Here is a 22,846-nt window from a genome sequence, read left to right on the forward strand (position 1 = left end):
CTTTTAAGTGTTGATAGATTTACCGTGCACTTCCAGCTTCACTAGTTTTTATTTCTGAATTCCAGAGTTTGTGGATTTCTTTATGCTTCATTGCCTTTAAGTTATTGCTAACTGACTGCACAGGGGCATGAGGAAGTGTCCGTGCTGAGTAAAACAAGCATTGAATGCAGGTTGTTTTTCTACCCTCCCTACCCCCCTCCCCGACCCCCACCTCCCTCCCCGACCCCCACCACCCTCCCCGACCCCCGCCTCCCTCCTCCACCACGTCCCTCCCCGACCCCACCTCCCTCCCCGACCCCCATCTCCCTCCCCGACCCCCACCACCCTCCCCGACCCCCGCCTCCCTCCTCCACCCCCACCTCCCTCCCCGACCCCCACCTCCCTCCCCGACCCCCACCTCCCCCCACTCCACATATTTGAAGTGTGGTGAACATAGATGGTTACCACTATGGGTACTGAACCATAGATGGTTAGCACGATGGGTACTTGTACATATGTTACTGTTGTCACTGTTGGGGTTAGGGTTGGGGTGTTCTACCTGTTGGTATTGTTCTGTGGTACACTCCGGTTGGCTCCGCCTTGACTACCTCCCCTTGACATTCAAAGGCCAAGTCTAGGCGGAAGTAATTTCTTGCTAAAGTATTCCCGTTACCCCTGTAAAAAAAAATCTGTGATCTAAGTTCGAGACAGCAGCAATCTCCATTCAGATACACACTACCAATTTTATACTGTATTTTATAAATGACTACACCTCACTAGTTGTCGAAAACTTTGGGATACTATGAGGCGCTATGTGAATTCAACATTGCCACACGCTCAAGTAACTCGGAGTTTCAGAACTGGTGCATGGATCAGTCTAAAGTACTGGTCCCGTTACAGTAAATGGAGCTCTTCCAGGCTGCACTCAGCTCCTCCCCCATATACTGTAGGAGTCCTATATATCCTATACTGTAGGAGTATAAAGGTCACTGCACTGCCGGGTAACCCTTTAGTCTGGGATTGTATTGTTATATAGTATGCTCCATTTATTTCCCGGGTACGATCCAGCCTCCTGAGTGACTTAATCGCGCATCATGAAGCAAATGTCATTTTGAGGAATTTACAGTTTGCGAACCATTGACCTCTCAACTGTGATTGGCAGGAGCCCATTGGTCAAGGACCAATGATGCCATTGCACAAACGTTGGTCTCCTGTAAGTGACCTGAGGAACATTATAAAGCTCACTGATGGATGGGATGACGCTGACATTTTTGTTTGCTCTTTGGGGTCAGGTTTCTTTAGAATCTAGCTGCATATTTCAAAATGACCTATTTGCTAAAAGCTATTGGGGCTGGGGGAGGAGCTGAGTGCAGCCTGGAAGAGCTCCATTTACTGTAACGGGACCAGTACTTTAGACTGATCCATGCACCAGTTCTGAAACTCCGAGTTACTTGAGCGTGTGGCAATGTTGAATTCACATAGCGCCTCATAGTATCCCAAAGTTTTCGACAACCAGTGAGGTGTAGTCATTTATAAAATACAGTATAAAATTGGTAGTGTGTGTCTGAATGGAGATTGCTGCTGTCTCGAACTTAGATCACAGATTTTTTTTACAGGGGTAACGGGAATACTTTAGCAAGAAATTACTTCCGCCTAGACTTTGCATCAAGGAGCCCTAAAATGAGTCATTGGGAATCAGTGGGAAAACTCTCCACTGGTTGGGGTCACACTTAGCACAAGGAAGTTGCTGAAGATGTTGGAGGTCAGTCATCTCAGTCCCAGGACATTGATGTAGGAGTCCCTCCAGGTAGTGTACTAGGCCCAACCATCTTCAGTTGCTGCATCAATGTCCTTTCCTCCATCACAACGTCAGAACTGGAGATGTTGATCAAATGTTCAGCACTATTCCGGACTCCTCAGACACTGATACCGCCTATGGCGAAATGCATCAAGACCTGGACGATATTCAGACTTAGGCTGATAATGGGCAAGTTACATCTGCATAACGCTTGTCAGGCAATAACCACCTCCAACAAAAGAGAATCCAACTACCTCCCCGTGACATTCAAAGGCATCATTATAGTTGAGTGCCCCACTGTTGACCAGAAACTGAACAAGACCAGCCCCATAAATTTTGTGGCAACAAGAGCACTTCAGAGGCTGAGAATTCTGTGGAGAGTAACTCACCTCCTGACTTCCCAAAGACACAAGTCAGGAGTGTAATGGAATACTCTCCACTTGGCTGGATGAGTGAAGCTCCAACAATACCCATGAAGTTTGACATCATCCAGGACAAAGCAGCCCACTTGATTGGCACCCCATCCTCACATTATACATTCACTCCCTCCACCACCAATACACAATGGCAGCAGTGTGTCCAATCTACTAAATGCACTGCGGCAATGGTCACTTCAACAGCACCTTCCAATCCGGTGACCTCTACCACAAAGAAGGACAAGGAACACCATCACCTGTAAGTTCCCCTCCAAGTCACGTACCATTCTGACTTGGAAATATATCACTATTCTGGGTCAAAATCCTGGACTCCCCTCCCTAACAGCACTGTGGAGTACCTACACCATAGAGGCTGCAACAGTTCAAGAATGTGGCTCACCATACCTTCCAAAAGGCAATAAGAGACGGACAATAAATTCTAGCCTAGCCAGCGACACTCGTTCTGAGAAAGAATAGTTGAAAAGAATTTTCCCCCGATACTTCTGGGTGAGAAAGGTCATGGATCATTCCTTGCCTGAAGAAGAGCTTCCTGATATTGGTCCGAAACTTGAACACAAGCTCAGTTGATCTGCTCTGCAGTGTTGTAGTGGGAGAACCCTCCAACCTTGGACATCAACGTTGGGCTGTAACTTCCTCGGAGAGACAAATAGTGTTGGATTGCTACTCTGTACTGACTTAGCTGTGCTAACATTTGTAAGTGGTGGTTTCACTGACCCTCCTGACTCAGGGTGGGTGAGATTCAGGCAGCACAGAGCGTCCCCAGTTCCAGTGTCAATGCGTAAAAGAAACAGAGCGAGGGAGGCCTCACCCTCTTTTTTTTAAAGGTCCCATTAAAAATAACAGACAGGAAGAAGATAAGTGGATGAGATGTGAAGCGTGCATGTTCTGACATGGCTGGATATTGGGGAGTGTTTGACATCGGCGCGGGAGGGGGTTGTTGTGAATCAGACATCAGGGGATGGGGAGCGGGTGGGGGTTGGATATTGTGGATGGGGGGGTTGGATATTGGTACCTGGGGTGGTCAGACATTGGATAAGTGTGCAGGGGGAGTTGAACATTTGGGGGTGGGTGGATGTCGGAGGTGGACAATCAGATCGGGGGTTATGGGGTCAGGTCCAGTCAGGGAGGTGGGTTCAGGTCAGTTTGGGGGTGTCCGATCCGGGGGATGGGGAATACCATGGGAGGCGTACTTAGTGTTGTAGGGGATTCCCGCAGGGGTAAAAGGGTCCAGGGTAAGTGGGGGAAGGGAGTGTTCTTGTGAGGGGCTCGGTCTGGGTGTTTAAAATAGTTCCATTGAAGTTAGAAATGCTTTAATTTCTTCTAACTATTAGTGTGACGCTGACAGACCATCGGAAGTTAACAATTTAAGTCACTTTGGCTGGTTCCTAGCTCAATGTAATTGTTTAGGGGAAGGTAGCATTTCTGGTCAATTGCTGGGTAAACTCTGACTTGGGAATTTCCCAGAGGGATTCCCCAGTGTATCTTTGGGATATTCCTCCAAATCCAACACTGGGGAAGCAGGAAGTTAGATATTAATCAAGAGCATTTTTCTTATTTTGGATGGGTTGTCTTTTTCTATTGTTAATGGCACCAGCCTTGTAAATGTTGATCTTGAGCTTGCCTGAAGCTAACCAATTGACCTGTACGGCAGGAAACAGCTTTGAACATGCCTGAGTCTGGGCATTTAAAGACATTCCCTTCAAACCATTCCGTGCTGCAGCAATGTTACGATTAATGGCTACACGTGCTGACCTGTCTGCTGAGGCTCTCGATGAGTTATTAAACGTGAAGTCAATGTCCCTTAACAATTTATTCTTGGATGTTGGTGCTCTGAAATGTTTTTTAATCATTCGTGGGACATGGGTGTCACTGGCTGGCCAGCATTTATTGCCCATCACTCATTGCCCGAGGACAGTTGAGAGTCAACCACATTGCTGTGGTTCTGGAGTCACATGTAGGCCAGTCCGGGTAAGGATGGCAGATTTCCTTCCCTAAAGGACATGAGTGAACCAGATGGGTTTTTCCGACAATCGATAATAGTTTCATGCTCATCAGTAGATTCTTAATTCCAGATATTAATGATGCTGGTATACCTAGAAGCCCTACTGTGAATATCTGAGAGAATTTAAAAAATGAATCTTCTTGGGCTGCCCTTGTATCTTCCACACGATGGTACAGGGTGGCACGGTAGCACAGTGGTTAGCGCTGCTGCCTCACAGTGCCAAGGACCCAGGTTCAATTCCTGGCTTGGGTCACTGTCTGTGTGGAGTCTGCACCTTCTCCCCGTGTCTGTGTGGATTTCCTCTGGGTGCTCTGGTTTCCTCCCACAGTCCGAAAGACATGCTGGTTAGGTGCATTGGCCATGTTAAATTCTCCCTCAGTGTACCTCAACAGTTGCTGGAGTGTGGCGACTAGAGGATTTTCACAGTAACTTCACTGCAGTCACAGTAAGCCTACTTGTGACAGTAATGAATAAACTTAAGTATTGTCCTCAGAATTGCTGAATGTTTTGCTGTCTTTAGTAACATTGGACTGTGCAAGCTACACCCGAATCAGAGATGGGGCAGGTTAAACTGTACAGGCCATTGGGAATGAATGGTCTTGGCCAGACACAGAAGAGTTTGTTTATTTAATGGGACCATGGTATTAAAACGCTGGCCTGTTGCTGAGAAGGCGATATTTGTTTTGTAGGTCACACAGGGGTTTGACATCCAGAGAGCTCTGTGATATGAATGAAACTATTTAATCAGCTTGGGGTTTGTATTTTGTACTGTTTGCTGTTCACTTGTACTGCTGCCTGTCCCCGATGCCAGTGACTCTCCTGGAACGGGGCCAGCGTTGTTAGTTACAGCCCAGCTCCAGTGTTTATAAATATATGGGGCAGATCATAGAGCCAATACATTTCCAGCAAAGAGGAGGGATGTGTAAATTGGATCGCCGGGCTGAGGGAGTGAGCTTTGAGACACGTGCGTGTGATAAAAGCCAGCGGGGAGAGCTCGGGTGAGAGATTGTGGTGAAACTGAGGAAGAAGAATTCGAAAACATGAGTTACGTTTCCAGCCTTCACATCCGACTGCAGAAACCCTCCAAGCAAGCGGCCAGCAAACAGGAGACAGCCGGCAAGGCTGTATCACCAGTACAGCTTGGGAGTGGAGCTCCGAGATCCAACAGTGGATGTATCCGCGCAGGTTAGAGTGTGTATACACTGTGGTTTATGGATCTTAATGCACTAACTGAGATGTCTGAAGGTATTAGATACACAATGTATCTACACAGCAAAAGTTAAGAAACTTTAATTACCTGCTTTATGTTTAATGTGATGAACCTTCAGGGCTACAGAACCCATTTTGAAAGAATCAAAGTAAAACAGCACAGTAAAGAAAATTCAATACCAACAATTTACATTTTCAAATCATTAGAATTAAGGAACTTGGAATTAAAAGGAGTAGCTCTCTCATATATATATATATGTGTGTGTGTATATTCAGCCATCTGTTTTGTAAAGTCAGACGGTTCATTATTGGTCTGCAGACAGTTTAATCTAACTGGAAGTATGTTCATATTGTGGATATTAGGGGCCACAGTATTTTTATATCTCTTTTCTTAAATTTTCATCAGCTTTTTGTGCTACAATTTTTCATAAATGTGGAGTTTTTTTGTATTTAATTCTGATATTTTTTGGAATGAATACAGAAAATGCTGCAAGTGGACCCACTATCTGAAAAAAATCTGCTTTAGAATTGATGTCCAGGCATGTTGTTTGTTTTTTAAATGAGGCAACAGCTCTTTGTACCAATAAAGCGCCATTTATCATTTTAAAAATACCACAAAAAATTAAAGGCCACGAGAAACATTTCTGTTCTTGTGATCAGGCCACACGTGGAGCCTTTCTCGGACTGCCGCCTCACAGTGCGAGGGACCCGGGTCAGATTCCCGGCTCGGGTCACTGTCTGTGTGGAGTCTGCACGTTCTCCCCGTGTCTGCGTGGGTTTCCTCCGGGTGCTCCGGTTTCCTCCCACAGTCTGAAAGACGTGCTGGTTAGGTGCACTGGCCATGCTAAATTCTCCCTCAGTGTGCCCGAACAGGCGCTGGAGTGTGGCGACTAGGGGATTTTCACAGTGACTTCTTTGCGGTGTTAATGTAAGCCTCCTTGTGACACTAATAAATAAACTTTAAACTAAACTGTTCGCTCTCCTTTTGTGTTTCCACAATTTTCTTTGAAATTTTATTTCAGATTTCTAACATTTTCCAAATTTTTATTTCCAAAGCTTTTTGGATTCTGCATTGTGTGAAATAAAGCATTTATGTAATGCTTTTTAAAAGCTGACTTCAGAATTGCTGTGTAGCGTTGAAGGGAAGATTTGTCATGGTCTGTTAATGCTCATCAGTGATCTGGACATGGGTATACACTTATTATAACACAAAACCCAGGATTGTAGTAAATCGGGAAGAGAATAGTAACAGACTTAAGGCTGACAATATGAGCAGATGTGCAGTAGATGCGATTTAATTCAGAGGAAAGTGAAGAGATGCATTTCTTTGGCAAATTGAGATGCAAAATGAAGTAAATGGTATCATTTTAGATGGGGTGTAGGAACAGGAAAACCTGGGGATGTACACACACCAGTCTTGGAAGTCAGCAGGTCAAGTTGAAAAGGTTGAGGATGTTGGCTTCATTCTTTCTGCCCCTATAGCCCATCTTAAATTATACTATTTACTTCATTCTGGGGGGAATTTCCACAGGAGTAGGAGTGTGACATGCGGGGTGATTGAATTAGGTTGGATATGAAATTTAGGTTTCCTGATGTGAGTTGAAATATGTGTTTGTGGAATGTGACACGGTCCAAGGCAGGTTTGTACTCGTAATACACTTTGATTCCAGGAATACACAATAACGCCAAGCTTTTGAAAAAATGTAGTCCTACCTTTGAGACAAAGGCAGCGACACATGAGAATTTTGTCACACCTGGTTCGCCTTTTGTTTAAAGATGGCACTCAACCCATTGACTTTGTGTCTGTGGGCAGCATCTTTCCTTGTTGAACTCGATGGCACAACGATGGTAGTGGGGGGATGTGGGCAAGAGAATAGCAACTCGCATGGAGGCTCAAACCGCCAAGGATGAGTGGGGGTGCAGAACGGGGTTGAGGGACTTGGAAGAATGGAAGAGGGATCCAAGGGAGGGCAGAGGGTAGGGAGAAGGGCCCAGAAGAGTGAAGTGTGAAGGGCCTGATGTCTTGGGTTTGGTGGGGACCATCAGTTAGGGTAAGAAAATGAGGCGGCCAGAGGGCAGTGTCAGTACTTTCCACGTGTGGGTTCATCTCAAGGTGTTGGCTGGCAGAATCCCTACAGAGCTTTGAATTCATCGAAATTTAAATTCAGGCAAAGAAAATTCCCATGCCAACTTTGTGTTCTCAGTAAGTCTCATGTTAATGACAGAACCAGGGGTCACAGTCTGAGGATTCGGGGTAGACCATTTAGGACAGAGATGAGAAGACATTTCTTTATCCAAGGAGTGGTGAGCTTGTGGAATTCATTACCACAGGAAGTAGTTGATGCCAAAACATTGAATGTATTCAAGAGGCGGCTGGATATAGCACTTGGGGCGAATGGGATCAAAGGTTATGGGGAGTAAGCAGGCTTAGGCTATTGAGTTGGATGATCAGTCATGATCGTGATGAATGGCGGAGCAGGCTCGAAGGACCAAATGGGGGGCCTCCTGCTCCTAGCTTCTCTGTTACTGTAACAATGGAGATGGGCAAGTAAATTTTGGCTTTGATACAGAGCCTCCCTGTTTGACCAGGAGATTCTTTATAATGCACCTGTACCTGTTGCATTGTCAGCTGACGGTGGGTTTCACCACCAAAAAACATCCCCCGATGCAGAATCACACGTGTTTCCCGTGTATGCTGCCCTCACTTTTGTTTTTCATCCTAATCACATGGGAAAGGGGAAGAAGTGAGGGAACAGAAGTGGTGCACATTTCCAGTTCCACCATCGGGAATGACGCGCCACTGAAAATATTCCATTCATTGGGTAAACAATCGAGGAGGTTTTGCTAAACACTTGTACAAGACTGGTTCAGCCTTGGGTGGAGTGTTTTGGTCAATTTTGGGAACCATTTTTTGACAGGGGTGTCAGGACATGAAGCTGCACTGGAGAGTTACCAGAATGACACCAGAGGTAAAGACACTTTGGTTAAAACAATATGTTTGAGAAGCTGGGGTTGCTCTCCTTAGAGCAGAGAAGGTTAAGGGGAGTTTTTACCTGAGGCAAACTGTTGCATTACATGTGATGATATACCTATTAATATAAGAAACTTATATAGCACCTTTCATGACATAAGAATGTTGCTACGCGTGTAGAGCCAATTAGGTACTCTTTGAAGTGTAGTCACAGTTATGACGTAGGAAACACGGTGTGCAATTTGTGCACAGCAAGCTCCCATAAACAACAATTTGACAATGAACAGAAGTTGCTTTGTGATGTTGGTTGAGGGATAAATATTGGCTCGGGCACTGGAGATAGCTGCCCTACTCTTCTTCACAATAATCTTCTGGGATCTTCTTCATTCACCAGAGAGGGTAGACAGCCAAACATACATAATGAGGCTTTCTGAGAGCCTGAAAATTCATTATTCTTGTTGAAACACCTGAACCCCAGGGAAAACATTGCTTGATTGACAGCTCAGACATTCTCATCTCTGCTGTTAATTTCACAATGTTTATTTACACAGAGTTAAGTGGTTTCACGGGCTTATGATTTCAAGTATTGAGACTTTAAAGGGGCTGGGTGATTGACACATTTATTATGCTGTTGTGAAATGACTATTTTTTAAACACTGTGGAAAGTAATGAATTACACGTTTTAAAGCTTTTTTTATACATGTCACTGTCACTATAGGTTTTGTTGGTTCAACAGAGTCTAGTGAGTGGGTCAAGGGGCATGGAAGTGCAATAGCTTGGTGTGGGGGAAAAAGGGGTCATGAGGGTGAATGGACTGCCTTCCTTTGGTGTGGTGGCATGTGGAGCCATGGGGAGTGGGTGGCGGGGGAGCTTCGCTTGACAAGGGGGGGGGGGGTACATGAAGTGGACTTTTTGAACTTGCCTTTTAAAAGGTCCCCTCATGCCATCTAGAGTTGTGAACCACAACTCTTCAAAACCTGACCTGACTCTGTGTAAATTGCAGGGGGCTTGGACATGCCGATTTCCGTACTGGCCAACTAACCTGCACCCTTTAAAAGTGCTCCCAAAAAGTAGACAGCCAGGAATGGGATCGGGAATTCTGGAGCAGGGACCCATCCGTCATTTTTAATGGACTTCCGAGTCATTCCAAATCGGCAGAAATCCAGCCGGTTTTCAATATTCATGCAAGTTCTTGATTGTGAATATTTGGACCCTTTGTTACAATCAGGATTACACTTCAAATGCAAGTCATTGGTTGGGAACTGCTTTAGGATGTTGGGAGGTTATAACACGTTCTAGAAAGAAACACATTTCTTCTCCTCTTTCTTTTATTGCTTGACCTGCAAGAAAAGAATTGAGAAGAGAATGATTACCTTTTTTATTGTCACTAAGTTGGTGAGCTTTGAACTTTCAACTTTGAGACTGATACTGATAGCCTTTGTCGGGTTAAAGTAGCAAGGGATGTGGAACAAAGATCAATCAATGGAGCTGAGTTACAGATTAGCCATAAAAAAAGGCAACTTGTTTTTCTAGTGTTCTTATATAATGGAACAAAATCTCTCAAGGTGTTTTTTGGGTGCATTATGGAGCAAAATTGGACACTAAACCATGCTGGATATTAGGGCAGGTAGCCAAAAACCTGGTCAAAGTGGTAAGTTTATAAGGAGCATCTTAAAGAAAGAAGGAGTGATAGAGAGACCGAGACGTTTAGGAAGGGAATTCCAGAGCTCAGAGCCCAGGCTGCTGAGAGCATGGCCATCACTGATGGAGCAATGAATTTCAAGGGTGCCCACGAGGCCAAAAGTGGATGAGGGTTGTTGTCTTGGAGGGTTTGCATTGGAATTCTCTGGCATTCAAGCTGGCGGGATTCTCCGATCATGCTGGCAGTGCACCCCTTGCCATGGGTTTCCCAACGTTGTAGTGTGTCTTCAATGGGAATTACCACTGACGGTGGTGGGACCAGGTGATCCTGCCACCAGCGAACCGCACGCCACCTCCTGCCGCCGAGAGAAACACAGGAGGCCAGAGAATCTCACCCCTAGTTTCCGGAGTAGATTAGAGATTGAAAGGGGTGAGGCCACTAAGGGACTAACAACATGGATGAGAATTATAAATTGGAGGTGTTTCATGATAGGGAGCCAATATAGTCAGCAGGCACAAGACGATGTGTGAAAAACACTTGCCATGTGTAGGAACATGGGTAGCAGAGCTTTGGCTAATCTTAAATTTATGGAGGGAGGAATTTGGAAGGACAGCCAGGTGCACATTGGAATGGTCAAGTCCAGAGGTAATGAAGACAAGGATGAGAGTTTCAGCAGATTGTGAGCTGAGGAACGTGTATAGAACTATAGAATCCCTATGGTGCAGAAGAAGGCCATTCGGCCCATTGCGTCTGCACCGACTCTCCAAAGAGCATCCTACCCAGGCTCACCCCTCGCCCTATCTCCAGAACGGAGTTGTGTGATTTTAGAGGTGGAATCAGATCTGAGTGATGGTGTGCCTATGTGGTCAGAAACTCAACTAAGTGAAATATGACACCAAATAATTTGGTATCCTCATTGCCATAGAGAGGGATGGAGTGAGTGGCTGGGGACACAGTTGGTTTCAGATTTGTGGGAAGTGTACACTGGTGTACCCCAGGGCCAATATGGGTACCACCATGCTTTTTGATATGTATCAAAAGAATTTTGTGTACAGGGTATAATTTTAATGTTTTCAGATGACATGAAAATGGTAAATATATTTGGTTTGATTTATTATTGTCACATGTATTAGCATACAGTGAAAAGTATTGTTTCTTGCGCGCTATACAGACAAAGCATACCATTCATAGAGAAGGAAACAAGAGAGTGCAGAATGTAGTGTTACAGTCATAGCTAGGGTGTAGAGAAAGATCAACTTAATGCAAGGTAGGTCCATTCAAAAGTTTGATGGCAGCAGGGAAGAAGTTGTTCTTGAGTTGGTTGATACGTGTCCTTAGAGTTTTATATCTTTTTCACAGAAGAGTCATAGAATCCCTACAGTGCAGAAGGAGGCCATTCGGCCCATCAAGTCTGCACTGACCATAATCTTACCCAGCCCCTATCTTGTTTTTCCTGACGGAAGAAGGTAAGAGAGTATGTCTGGGGTGCGTGGGGTCCTTGATTACGCTGGCTGCTTTTCCAAGGCAGCAGGAAGTGTAGACAGAGTCAATGGGTGGGAGGCTGGTTTGAGTGATGGACTAGGCTTCGTTCATGACCCTTTGTAGTTTCTTGTGGTCTTGGAGTGCGTAGGAGCCGTACCAAACTGTAGTGCAACCAGAAAGAATGCTTTCTATGGTGTATCTGTAAAAGTTGTTGAGAGTCATAGCTGACATGCCACATTTCCTTAGTCTCCTGAAAAAGTAGAGGCGTTGTTGGGCTTTCTCAACTATAGTGTCGGCGTGGGGCGACCAGGACAGGTTGTTGGTGATCTGGACACCTAAAAACTTGAAGCTCTCAACCATTTCTACTTCATCCCCATTGATGTAGACAGAGGCATCTTCTCCTTTACGCTTCCTGAAATCAATGACTATCTCCTTCATAGAAATCATAGAAATCATAGAAACCCTACAGTGCAGAAAGAGGCCATTTGGCCCATCGGGTCTGCACCGACCACAATCCCACCCAGGCCCTACTCCCTTATCCCTACATATTGTTCACATTTTGTTCACATTGAGGGAGAGAATATTGTCATTGCACCAGTTCATCAGATTCTCTATCTCTTTCCTGTACTCGTAGAATCCATAGGATCATAGAATCCCTACAGTGCAGAAGGAGGCCATTCGGCCCATCGTGTCTGCACTGACCACAATCCCACCCAGGCCCTAACCCCGTTACCCCACATATTTACTCCACTAATCCCCTGACATTAGGGTCAATTTAGCATGGCCAATCAACCTAACCCGCACGCCTTTGGACTGCGAGGAAACCGAAGCACCCGGAGGAAACCCACGCAGACGCGGGGAGAACGTGCAAACTCCACACGAACAGTGACCCAAGTCCTTGGCGCTGTGAGGCAGCAGTGCTAACCACTGTGCTACCGTGCTGCCCCTACTCTGTCTCGTCATTGTTTGAGATCTGACCCACTATGGTGGTTTCATCAGCAAACTTCAAAATCGAGTTGGAGGGGAATTTGGCCACACAGTCAGAGGTGTATAAGGAGGCTGAGGGGCTGAGGACACAGCCTTGTGGGGGACCGGTATTGAGGATGATCGTGGAGGAGGTGTTGAAGGCTGACATGAGGAGCAGAAAGGTAGATTGGTGAAATGGGCAGACACATGGCAGAGGAAGTTTAACACCGAGGTGTGAAGTGATACACTTTGGTGGGAAGTGGGAAGTGAGCAGTATGAACTGAATGATGCAATTTGAAAGGAGATGCAGGAACAGGGAGAGCTGGGAGTTCATGTCCACGGATCTTTTACGGTAGCAGGAATAATGGCATACATGATGATTGGGTATATTTGCTCTGAGGTTCCCAACTAGCAAGCTTGTGTGACTTCTCATGATGCCCTCACCATCAAAGGGACAGATCAGTGCCAGAGTTTAAGTAAATCCTCCGTTCCCCAGGGTAAATTTACAGAGGTTGCCACAAGCCAGTCCTGTACAGAGGTGGGTTGAGGCCTGGAAAGGAAGGCCATCATTTACCATTTTGACCTTTTGAGGTGATCGCTTGGAGAAGGAAACATTAAAGAATCAGGAAACCGGTGCACAAATATAAAAGGAAACTAAAAGTTGAGCTGTTGCAACCAAACAGTCACCATTAGAGTTCCTGATTCTGATAACTCTGAGTCTGCTTTCTAACTGTAACACTTGCTGCAAACTCTGTTGAAAAAAAAAGGTGTTTTGAGCAACTCATTTTTTACCCATTTACCAAAACATCTGAGGACAGTGTGGTTTTTGCAACAGTTCAATGCATCTTCTGCTCAATGATATTGCGACTGTAAATGTGACTCTGTAACTAACCGAAGTTACAATTTCAGAATGAGTGGTTATGACCAAAGAGGAATAGACAAGCATCAGAGGCTGCTGAACAGTCATTGCAATTTAAAACACACGGTTAATTAAGAGGGCGATCTTCACATATAAATAAAAATCAACTTTGAGTTTTGATGTTTATGGAACATATATTTGAATTGGATATACAATTTTGGTCATTTTCAGAATTCTTTAACTCTAGGTGACTTGGGTGACTGTCTGTGTGGAGTCTGCACGTTCTCCCCGTGTCTGCGTGGGTCTCCTCTGGGTGCTCCGGTTTCCTCCCACAGTCCAAAGATGTGTAGGTTAGGTGGATTGGCTGGTGCTAAATTGCCACAGTGTCCTGGGATGTGTAGGGTGGCAGGGTAAATGTGTGGGGTTGTGGGGATAGAGTCTGGGTTAGGATTGTGGTCGGTGCAGACTCAATGGGTCGAATGGCCTCCTTCTGCACTGTAGGGTTTCTACGATTCTATGAAGTAAAGAACTGACTAATGGCTGGGTTTAGTTCCACTCGGTGTAAATTTGGTTGCTGTGACAGTAAGGGTAGTGGATGGTTTTAATTGGATTGAGGACAAATCTTGCTGTTATTAACTGGGCACTCTGATAAGTGGATTTGAAGAGTTTATTTATTTTAAGCACTTACTCTGATGAATATAACAAGCGAGGATAAAGGCAGTGATAGAGTCTCCATTAGTTTGACTGTAACTGTGACAGCACCATCCCAGTGAGGTGAGCACAGTTTGAATTAGCCGTTCCTGCTTTCACTGAACTAATGGGATCAAATGGATGTTCCTCGTCAGGGATTAGACGAGGAACTCTGTGTTAAATCCAACAGAAAGTCAAAGCATCCCATCTTCGGAAAGAGGCAGGAAATCAATCCATTTTCCTATCAATAAGTTTCACTGAAGCAACTGGAATTTGAAGCTTGCTTTCAAATTCAAATAGGGTGGCATGGTGGCACAGTGGTTAGCACTGCTGCCTCACAGCGACACGGTGGCACAGTGGTTAGCACTGCTGCCTCACAGCGACACGGTGGCACAGTGGTTAGCACTGCTGCCTCACAGCGACACGGTGGCACAGTGGTTAGCACTGCTGCCTCACAGCACCAGGGACCCAGGGCGGCACGGCGGCACAGTGGCTAGCACTGCTGCCTCACAGCACCAGGGACCCAGGGCGGCACGGTCGCACAGTGGTTAGCACTGCTGCCTCACAGCACCAGGGACCCAGGGCGGCACGGTGGCACAGTGGTTAGCACTGCTGCCTCACAGCGCCAGGGACACCGGTTCGATTCCAGACTTGGGTGACTGTTTGTGTTGAGTTTGCACGTTCTCCCTGTGTCTCCATGGGTTTCCTCTGGGTGCTCCGGTTTCCTCCCACAGTCCAAAGATGTGCAGGTAGGCTGCATTGGCCATGCTAACTTGCCCCTTAGTGTCCCAAGATGTGTAGGTTAGGTGGATTAGCCATGGTAAATGCACAAGGTTATGGTGATAGGGCAGAGTGGAGGGCAAGGATGGGATGTTGTATCGGAGAGTCGGTGCAGACTCAATGGGCCGGATGCCTCTTCCTGCACTGTAGGGATTGTATGGTTCCAGTGGAATTGAATGTACACGGACATGGGAAGACCAACAGGGATCAGATCAGTCTGACCAGTAGAGTTTGGACAATACTTCATTGTTTCTACCTGTCTAGCTGACCACATCAAGGGTGCCCCAGGATGGACAGCAACTCCACATCTAACAGGGATTGACATTGTGTGATTGTTTCTAATGCCACATTCATATTAGTTTTCAAAATGACTCGCCATGAGCAGCATGACTGTTGTAGGCCTTTGAGTGAGGTCAGACATTGTCTCTGCTTGAGTGCCATTTCTAATGTAATTAAGCATCTGTCAGATTCACTTAGAATCATCGAATCTTTACAGTGCAGAAGGAGGCCATTCAGCCCATTGATTTTGCACTGACAACAATCCCACCCAGGTCCTATCCCTCTAACCTCACATATTTACCCTGCTAGTCCTCCTGGTACTAAGGGGCAATTTATCATGGCCAATCAACCTAACCTGCACATCTTTGGACTGTGGGAGGAAACCGGAGCGCCTGGACGAAACCCACGCAGACACGGGGAGAACGTGCAGACTTCGCACAGACAGTGACCCAAGCCAGGAATCGAACACGGGTCCCTGGAGCAAATTACTTGATTACAACTTGCTTCCTAATACATAATAGAAACAAAAGTGCTTGAAGCAAATCTCAACAACTGCAGAGGAAAAAGACAGTTTGAGCATTTGTGTGTGGATCCTTTACTCTGGTCAGTGAGACTATAGGGACCAAGCTGCAACATGTCTGAACAGGCCAGATGACATTTTTCTATCATCTGTTAAGATACGTCATACTCTCAGTCTACACTAAAAATATTGGCACAGTGGTTAGCACTGCTGCCTCAAAGCGCCAGGTACCTGGGTTCAATTCCAGGCTTGGATCACTGTCTGTGTGGAGTTTGCACATTCTTCCCGTGCCTGCGTGGGTTTCTTCCCACAGTCCAAAAGATATGCTGGTTGGGTGCATTGGCCATGTCAAATTCTCCCTCAGTGTACCCAAACAGGCGCCAGAGAGTGGCGACGAGGGGATTTTCACAGTAACTTCATTGCAGTGTTAATGTAAGCCTACTTGTGACACATCATAAATGAACTTTAAAACTTAATCTGTATTTTCCTTTCAGATGCTGACTGACTTGCTGTGTATTTCCAGCATTTTGTTTTCCAGATTTTCCTAAGTTTCAATTCACTTTTTCTTCTCTAATTCAAATTCTCTTTCTTCTTTTTACTGCCTTTAGCTTAGCATTAGGACTATTCATCCTATGATGAGCTTGGCATAATCAAACCAGCATGCTGGAAATTTCTGGATCTTTCCCATCTTTGTCCCTTGGACATCAAGACTTTTTTGGGGGTGGGGGAGATGCATTTCAGTAAAACGTTTGAGTTTCGTTCTTCAGATTTGTTTGAATTTGAGATAAAAAGGGATTCTCCTTGAGTGTGTTGATGCTGAAGTATTTTTACACTCTCGTTGTTGTGGTGAAATATCTCCCAATCCATTGGGAGATGGTAGAAGAGTGGCAATGTCAGAGGGCTTGTAATGCAGAGGTCCAGGCTAATGATTTGTGGACAGGAGTTCAAATCTCACCATGGCAGCTTGTGGAATTTAAATTTAATTCATAAAATAAAGCTAGTCTTACCACCATGGTGACCACAACAGCTTCAGCGATTGGCATCAAAACCCATCTGGTTCACTAAAGTCCTTTAGGGAAGGGAATCTGCTGTCCTTACCCGGTCTGGCCTACATGTGACTCCAGACCCACAGCAAAGTAGTTGACTCTCAATTGTCCTCTGTACTCAGTTCAAGGACAGTTAGGGATGGGCAACAAATGCTGGCCTTGCCAGGGACACCCACATCCCATGAAACATACAATAATGTTAAACTGGGAGAGCTACTTTTATGTTCTCAGTCACGTTTGATCTAGTCAGGCTATTTGTTTTCTTTGGGTGCTTATTCCTATGTGTAAGTTGTATCCTGAAAATACGGCTTTACCGCAAAGCTTTTTTCACAGTAACTTCATTGCAGTGTTAATGTAAGCCTACTTGTGACAATAAGTAAACTTAAGCTTTGGAGGGTATATCTTAAACACTGGTGTGTAACTTGGTCTCTGGTGTGAAAGCACAAGCCACACTTTTGTCTTATCCTTTTTCTTTACTCTCCTTTCTTTTTTTATCTTCTGGTACATTAATTCTAATCAAAAATCAAATTCAAATTAAGTCCAATTGTGGTCCCCCCATGAGGGACAAACCAGCTGACACGACATTGCATCCCATCTTGGGTTACATAAGAACATAAGAAATAGGAGCAGGAGTAGGCCATCTAGCCCCTCGAGCCTGCCCCGCCATTCAATAAGATCATGGCTGATCTGAAGTGGATCAGTTCCACTTACCCGTCTGATCCCTATAACCCCTAATTCCCTTACCGATCAGGAATCCATCTATCCGTGATTTAAACATATTCAACGGATTCAATCAAACAAGATCCAAGCTGACAGGATGAGGCATTTCACCCCCTCCTGGGCTCAATCCAACGCTTCATCTTATCCTGGCCTCCTGGCTGGCTTTGAAAAATTTGATTGTTATGTTTCCTTTTTGGGGTTACTTCACCAACAGCCTCTGCTCAATGGTAACATTCTTGCCCCTGAATCAGAGGTTGCCGGGGTTACCTCAGACACTCGCACCCGTAATCCAGGATGATTCTTCTGTGATGGAGTGCTGGCATTGTTGGAGATCTCACTACACCAGGTTAAAGTCCAACAGGTTTATTTGGTAGCACGAGCCACAAGCTTTCAGAGCGCTGCTCCTTCATCAGGTGAGTGGGAGTTCTGTTCACAAAGAGGGCATATAAAGACACAAACTCAATTTACAAAATAATGGTTGGAATGCGAGTCTTTACAGGTAATCAAGTCTTAAAGGTACAGACAATGTGAGTGGGGAGAGGGTTAAGCACAGGTTAAAGAGATGTGTATTGTCTCCAGCCAGGACAGTCAGAGATTTTGCAAGCCCAGACAAGTCGTGGGGGTTACAGATAGTGTGGCCTCAGCTTACCCCAGTCCAACGCCGGCATCTCCACATCATTGTTGGAGGTGCCATATTTTAGCTGAGGTGTTAAACTGAGGCCTTGTCTAGCTGCTCGAGGTGGGAGCGAGCAATCCTGTGGTTCACCAGCAGAGCATTTCTGGTGCGAAAAGCAAAATACTGTGCGGATGCTGGAAATCTCAGATAAAAGTAAAATGCTCAGCTGGTCAGGCAGCAATTGTGGAGAGAGGGAAACAAGAGTTAACGCGCTGGATTTTAATGCAGCCAGGAAGATTCTGTGAACATTTGAAAAGCCTGGGACCCTATTCAGGATCTCCTAGCCCTATTCCTGGTGCCCCGGTTTTTGGCAACACGGGATGAGACTGGACTGGTTTGCGAGCCTGCACTCCTGACCTGGCCACCTCCATTACAGGTATAGATATCTCTGAACAGTTTTTGTCAAATCGGGCCAGCTTTTCAATGCATCGTAGTTCCTGGCTCCTCAGAGGAGTCGTGAACCATCATCGGGATCAGGGGACCTTTTGAATCACAAGTTCAAACGGTCTTACCTATGCCCCCCCACCCACCCCAATGACCTTTCATGCCTCCAAACCAACCTATGGCCCTACATTGCCCGTTTACCCAGTATACACTCTATACAGAACCAATGCCATGAATGAAAAATTCTTTCATAACACCCTGACAAAATAACTATTTTTGCTACATGACTATAAAAGTGTAAATCAACCAGATCTTTACAGTATCAATAGCAAACGCTACACTCACTCAACACCGCTTCCTTGTATAAACAAACATTGAGAAATTGAGAACTAGGCCTAAGAGAGAAAACGGTCAAGCAATATTTTCCTTTCGGTGCAGCTGTTTCAGCAGACTAATGGATGTGTAGGCTCTCAGCCAAACCTCTCTATGCACTCTTGGTTAAGGGCATTGGGAGAGTGTGGGGAGATGAGGAGTGGTGAGAGCTGGAAGGCGTAAAAGTGAAACCTCACTTTCAAATTTGCTGATTTCTTGCTGTTGCTTCATGTTGCTTTTATTAACAGATTCCATTTTTTTCTAAAGAATTGACGTTATTTCTAAAATTGCTAAAAGGTAAGTTACCGCACAACACAAATCTACCAGTTCACAGTGTAATGTGGGTAAATACGGTACATAACATTGATTGTCACACTCTCTTACATTGCAGATTGTTTCTATGTTTACAATTCCCTGATATATACAACCTTGCTTATGTTAATTTTTCTTTCTTTGTTTCTGAGAGAAAGAAAAAAAGAAATGCAAGGGGGTTCTTTAACCCCGCCCTTAGCTCTGTGACATTTTGGGTATTTGCCAAGTTGTCTCTGGAATAAAGTAACGTTTTGATATGGGAGTGTCCATGAGGCACCTGATTGTCTTGTCTGGTCACTGAATGAAATCATTCTTGACTGTTTAGGTGTTATAAAGAAACTGTTTCATCTCCATTACATTAATTGCTTAAAACTGTACACAACTACCCCATTGTTTAATTTGAAACCTGCTGGATTACTGCAGCAGCAATTTTCATTCCGCTCCTCTATCTTGACCCTCCTTTTTAATGACTTTTTTTTTGTCATATTTTAACTAAGACGTTAAACTGGGTTCTTGATCCGCCACCTCACCTGCCCCATCAGTTCCCCACAGGGCCACCTGTTACTTGTTCTTAAGTTTTGCTTTCACAGCGCACTGACCCTTTGTTCTGCTATTAACACATTCTGCTATCTGACCTTTATGCCACTATCTGCACCTTCTTTAGTCTTTAACGCTATCATTAATACCCCTTTGTCTTGACTTGATTTGACATCTTTATTAAATCTCTCCTGGCTCACACCTATCAATGACCTTGTGTTTTGCTCCACTTGCCCCATCCCCTCTTAAAGAGTATAAAATCCATCACATTTCTCCCTCTCTTCAACTCTGAAGAAGAGTTATACAGACTCAACGTTAACCCTGTTTCTCTCTCCAGACCTGCAAGGCAGGACTTCCCAGACGCGCTCACCCCAAAACTGGAAAATCCCACCCGAGGTCAACGAACCTTTGCATGGTCTGCCCCCCCGCCCCATGATTCCTTTGTTGGGTAGGACGGGAAAATCCCCCCCGCTGAGTTTTTCCAGCATTTTCTGCTTTTGTTTCCGATTTCCAACATCTGCTGGGTTTGGGAGTTAAGTCTTACAAGAATGACTTGTTGGGGTGGCATGGTGGCACAATGGTGAGCACTGCTGCTTCACAGCGCCAGGGACCCGGGTTTAATTCGGGCCTCGGGTCACCGTCTGTAGAGACTGCACGTTCTCCCCGTGTCTGCGTGGGTTTCCCCCGGGTGCTCCAGTTTCCTCCCACAGTCCAAAGCTGTGCTGGTTAGGTTGATTGGCCATGCTAAATTGACCCTCAGTGTCAGGGGGCTTAGCAGGGTAAATATGTGGGGTTACAGGGATAGGGCCTGGGTGGGATTGTGGTCGGTGCAGACTCGATGGGCTGAATGGTCTCCTTATGCACTATAGGGATTCCATGATTCTATGACTTACATTTATATCATACTTTTAATGTAACAAATCATCCAAAAGGTTTCACAGAAGCTTAACCGGGCAATCTTGAATGTAAAGCACAAACAATGAGAAATGTGGGTAAAACTGTCACTGCATTGTCGCATCCCCTGATGCCAACTGCCTGGATTCTGCTCCAAACCCATGTCTGCTGGCTAAAGGAAAGGCGTGGTTATCAGTACAAAATGTTTTTGGTACAAGTAAACAGGATAAAAAAGCAGCTAAACACATCAGTAACTACAAAAATCGAGCTGCTGATTCTGAAATTTGATAGTCTTGCAGACGTTCTCTGACTTACTCAAATACTCGTTCAAGGAGTGCCCAGATCCACAGAGATTAGGAATCTTAGAATCCCTACAGTGCAGAAGGAGGCCATTCGGCCCATCGAGTCTTCACCGATCACATTCCCACCCAGGCCCTTTTCCCGTAACCCCACATATTTACCCTGCTAACCCCCCTGACACAAGGGTCAATTTAGCATGTCCAATCAACCTAACCGGCACATCTTGGACTGTGGGAGAAAACCGGAGCACCCGGAGGTAACCCACACAGACACAAGGAGAATGTGCAAACTCCACACAGACAGTGACCTGAGGCCAGAATTGAACCCGGGTCCCTGGCCTTGTGAGGCAGCAGTGCTAACCACTGTGCCACCGAGCCGCCCCAGCAGTGCAGACTTGCTGGATCTCAGTCTGAAAACCCCTCCTTTTAGATCTTTCTTGTTTACTGCAGTTTTCTTTTTTCCAGGAAATTTGAGGGTGATGAGTTATGTTGATTGCAGATTCGGCGCCTAACGGTTTTGGAGTATTGTAGTTTACACATTTCCTGCTAGTCTAACGAGAGACACTCCTCTGGGATAATTGGGGTAGCACAGCGGCACAGTGGTTAGCACTGCTGCCTCACAGCGCCAGGGACCAGGGTTTGATTCCAGCCTTGGGTGACTATCTGTGTGGAGTTTGCACATTCTCCCCATGTCTGCGTGGGTTTCCTCTGGGTGCTCCAGTTTCCACCCACAGTCCAAAGATGTGCAGGTTAGGTGGATTAACCATGGTAAATGCGAATGGACTTGGGTAAGATGGTCTTTCGGGGAGTCAGTACAGACTTGATGGGCTGAATGTCCTCCTTCTGCTCTGTAGGGATTTTATGATTCTAATTTTCCTTCAGTAACTTTTACTGTTTCAGTACTCCCATTCGGTGCCACTTGGAAAGACTAAAGTTTATTTACACACCACACAAAGCTCGAAAAGTTGCCAGCTGTTTTGGAAATTCACTGTGAAGCTTAACTTCGAAGGTCATGTGTATGAAACAGAACATTTAAAATCCCTTCTTTCAAAATTTTAACCAATGCGTTTTGTCAATTTGAAACCAGTGTAAATGTTTGCTCAATTGCTGCAAATATTCCGCTGAATATGGTTACAAACAGATTCATTAGGACCAGGCGTAGGCCATTCAGCCCTCTCCAGCCTGCTCTGCTATTCAATGAGATTGTGACTGATCTGATGTAACCTCTACATCACCTGCCTACCCCTGAGACCCAACGCACCCCCCCCCCCCACCCCCCCACTGCTCATCAAGAATCTATCTAACTGTGCCATTCAAATACTCTGCTTCCACTGCCTTTTGAGGAAGAGAGTTCCAGGGACACATGACGCTCTTTGACAGGGTACCGCATGGTAGGTTGTTGCATAAGGTTAAATCTCATGGGATCCAGGGTGAGCTAGCCAATTGGATAGAAAATTGGCTTGAAGACAGCGGGTGGTTGTACAGGGTTGTTTTTCAAACTGGAGGCCTGTGACCAGTGGTGTGCCTCAGGGATTGGTGCTGGGTCCACTGTTATTTGTCATTTATAATAATGATTTGGATGAGAATTTAGGAGGCATGGTTAGTAAGTTTGCAGATGACACCAAGATTGGTGGCATAGTGGACAGTGAAGAAGGTTATCTAGGATTGCAATGGGATCTTGCTCAATTGGGCCAGTGGGCCGAAGAATGGCAGATGTAGTTTAATTTAGATAAATGTGAGGTGATGCATTTTGGTAGATTGAACCGGGGCAGGACCTACTCAGTTAATGGTAGGGCATTGGAGAGAGTTACAGAACAAAGAGATCAAGGGGTACAGATTCATAGCTCCTTGAAAGTGGAGTCACAGATGGACAGAGTGGTGAAGAAGGTATTCAGCATGCTTGGTTTCTTGGTCAGGACATTGAATATAGAAATTGGGATGTCTTGTTGAAGTTGTACAAGACATTAGTAAGGCCTCATTTGGAATACTGTG

At 45.4% G+C, this 22,846-nt stretch overlaps 1 protein-coding gene across 1 annotated transcript in view; it reads left to right on the forward strand.

Annotated features, from left to right (window-relative positions):
- The first annotated feature begins 5,127 nt into the window (after positions 1-5,127).
- Positions 5,128-22,846, forward strand: part of LOC144500602 (myosin light chain kinase, smooth muscle-like) — an 86,062-nt gene continuing 68,343 nt past the window's right edge. Inside the window, exon 1 of the mRNA XM_078223783.1 lies at positions 5,128-5,401. Within this exon, the coding sequence (XP_078079909.1) occupies positions 5,257-5,401 (145 nt within the window). The 5' untranslated portion in view covers positions 5,128-5,256. The remainder of the gene's footprint in view (positions 5,402-22,846) is intronic.

The sequence above is a fragment of the Mustelus asterias genome, chromosome 11 (genome assembly GCF_964213995.1).
Source record: "Mustelus asterias chromosome 11, sMusAst1.hap1.1, whole genome shotgun sequence".
NCBI lineage: Eukaryota > Metazoa > Chordata > Chondrichthyes > Carcharhiniformes > Triakidae > Mustelus > Mustelus asterias.